The 1603-nt window shown below is 53.0% G+C and overlaps 1 protein-coding gene across 1 annotated transcript in view; it reads left to right on the top strand.

The window, feature by feature from the left end:
• The window catches only part of MONBRDRAFT_28409 (uncharacterized protein), a gene marked incomplete at both ends in the record, with an annotated part of 4347 nt that extends 3172 nt beyond the window's left edge, over positions 1–1175 (top strand). The window contains one exon of the mRNA XM_001748888.1: positions 1065–1175. Coding sequence (XP_001748940.1) covers positions 1065–1175 — 111 coding nt within the window. The remainder of the gene's footprint in view (positions 1–1064) is intronic.
• Positions 1176–1603: the final 428 nt, after the last annotated feature.

Here is a 1603-nt window from a genome sequence, read left to right as displayed (position 1 = left end):
CTTCATTTTTGCTGTATTTGTGTGGTATTTTTGCTGAATGTTTGTGTAAAGTCCTTTGTATGATGACTTTTCTTTCTGTGGTCGGTTGCCTTTTCAACCCGACGCTGTCTCTTGTTTGATGTGAGCGTGCCGTGGTGTTCTTTATGTTCGTGCTGTGATGGCTAGTAGTTGTGATATGTGTGACTCCCTTTTTGTGTGACTTGTGGTTAAAATGGCCGTATCTCTGGTTATACCTGGTCGTTTTGTACGATTTTTGTTTCCTTGTGCGTGATTCTTCGCGCTTGTACTCCTCGGCATGATAGGAGCCGATGAAAATGTCTTGTTCTCTTGTGTTGTTTTGCGTGCCGTCGTGATTTTGATGTCGGGGTTGCACAGCTTTGCTTTCAGCTCTGAGGTTCAAACACCTAATTTATTATCAGGATTGAGTAGATAAGGCCTCGCCCGATCAGGCTCGTTCGAAACAGGCCTGGGTCGACCAGCCTCGCCCTCTCGAGACCCTAGTAGATCAGGCCCGTATCAATCAGGCCCACACAGATCAGGTCCGCACCGATCAGGCTCGTTCGGAACAGGCCCGGGTCGACCAGCCTCGCCCTCTCGAGACCTGAGTAGATCAGCCCCGCCCTCTCGAGACCTGCAAAGATCAGGCCCGTATCAATCAGGCCCACACAGATTAGGCCCGCACTGATCAGGATTGAGTAGATAAGGCCTCGCCCGATCAGGCTCGTTCGAAACAGGCCTGGGTCGACCAGCCTCGCCCTCTCGAGACCCTAGTAGATCAGGCCCGTATCAATCAGGCCCACACAGATCAGGCCCACACCGATCAGGATTGAGTAGATAAGGCCTCGCCCGATCAGGCTCGTTCGAAACAGGCCCGGGTCGACCAGCCTCGCCCTCTCGTGACCTGAGTAGATCAGGCCCGTATCAATCAGGCCCACACAGATCAGGTCCGCACCGATCAGGCTCGTTCGGAACAGGCCCGGGTCGACCAGCCTCGCCCTCTCGAGACCTGAGTAGATCAGGCCCGTATCAATCAGGCCCACACAGATCAGGTCCGCACCGATCAGGCTCGTTCGGAACAGGCCCGGGTCGACCAGCGTCGCCCTCTCGAGACCTTAGTAGATCAGGCCCGTATCAATCAGGCCCACACAGATCAGGCCCGCACCGATCAGGATTGAGTAGAAAGGCCTGCACCGATCAGGCTCGTTCGAAACAGGCCCGGGTCGACCAGCCTCGCCCTCTCGAGACCTGAGTAGATCAGGTATTAAAGGTATATGTCCAGTACAGTGTAATGTGTGTGGACAAGGCGATTGTCACAGAGGTATCCAACCAATCGAAGTGCATACGATAACATGGATTGAAGCAAGGCGAAGGAACAAGACAGAACAAGACAGAAGGAGGGAAGTGGAACGACCGAGGTCAAGAAGGAAAATGGTACCGATCCAGGGAGATCGCTCCCATTTATAGCAGGTGGAAACACACACACACAGTGGAGACAGAGAATGGACTATCACACTGAAGACAGGTGGAAGCGATATCAGCAATCTGTTGGGACCAACAGATGCCACAACAAGATGATACACCAAGATGGTACAGCAAGATGTAC

Source organism: Monosiga brevicollis, genomic scaffold (assembly GCF_000002865.3).
Source record: "Monosiga brevicollis MX1 MONBRscaffold_26 genomic scaffold, whole genome shotgun sequence".
Lineage (NCBI taxonomy): Eukaryota > Choanoflagellata > Craspedida > Salpingoecidae > Monosiga > Monosiga brevicollis.
Note: the sequence above shows the minus strand (reverse complement) of the source record. Positions and strands in the feature narration are given on the sequence as shown.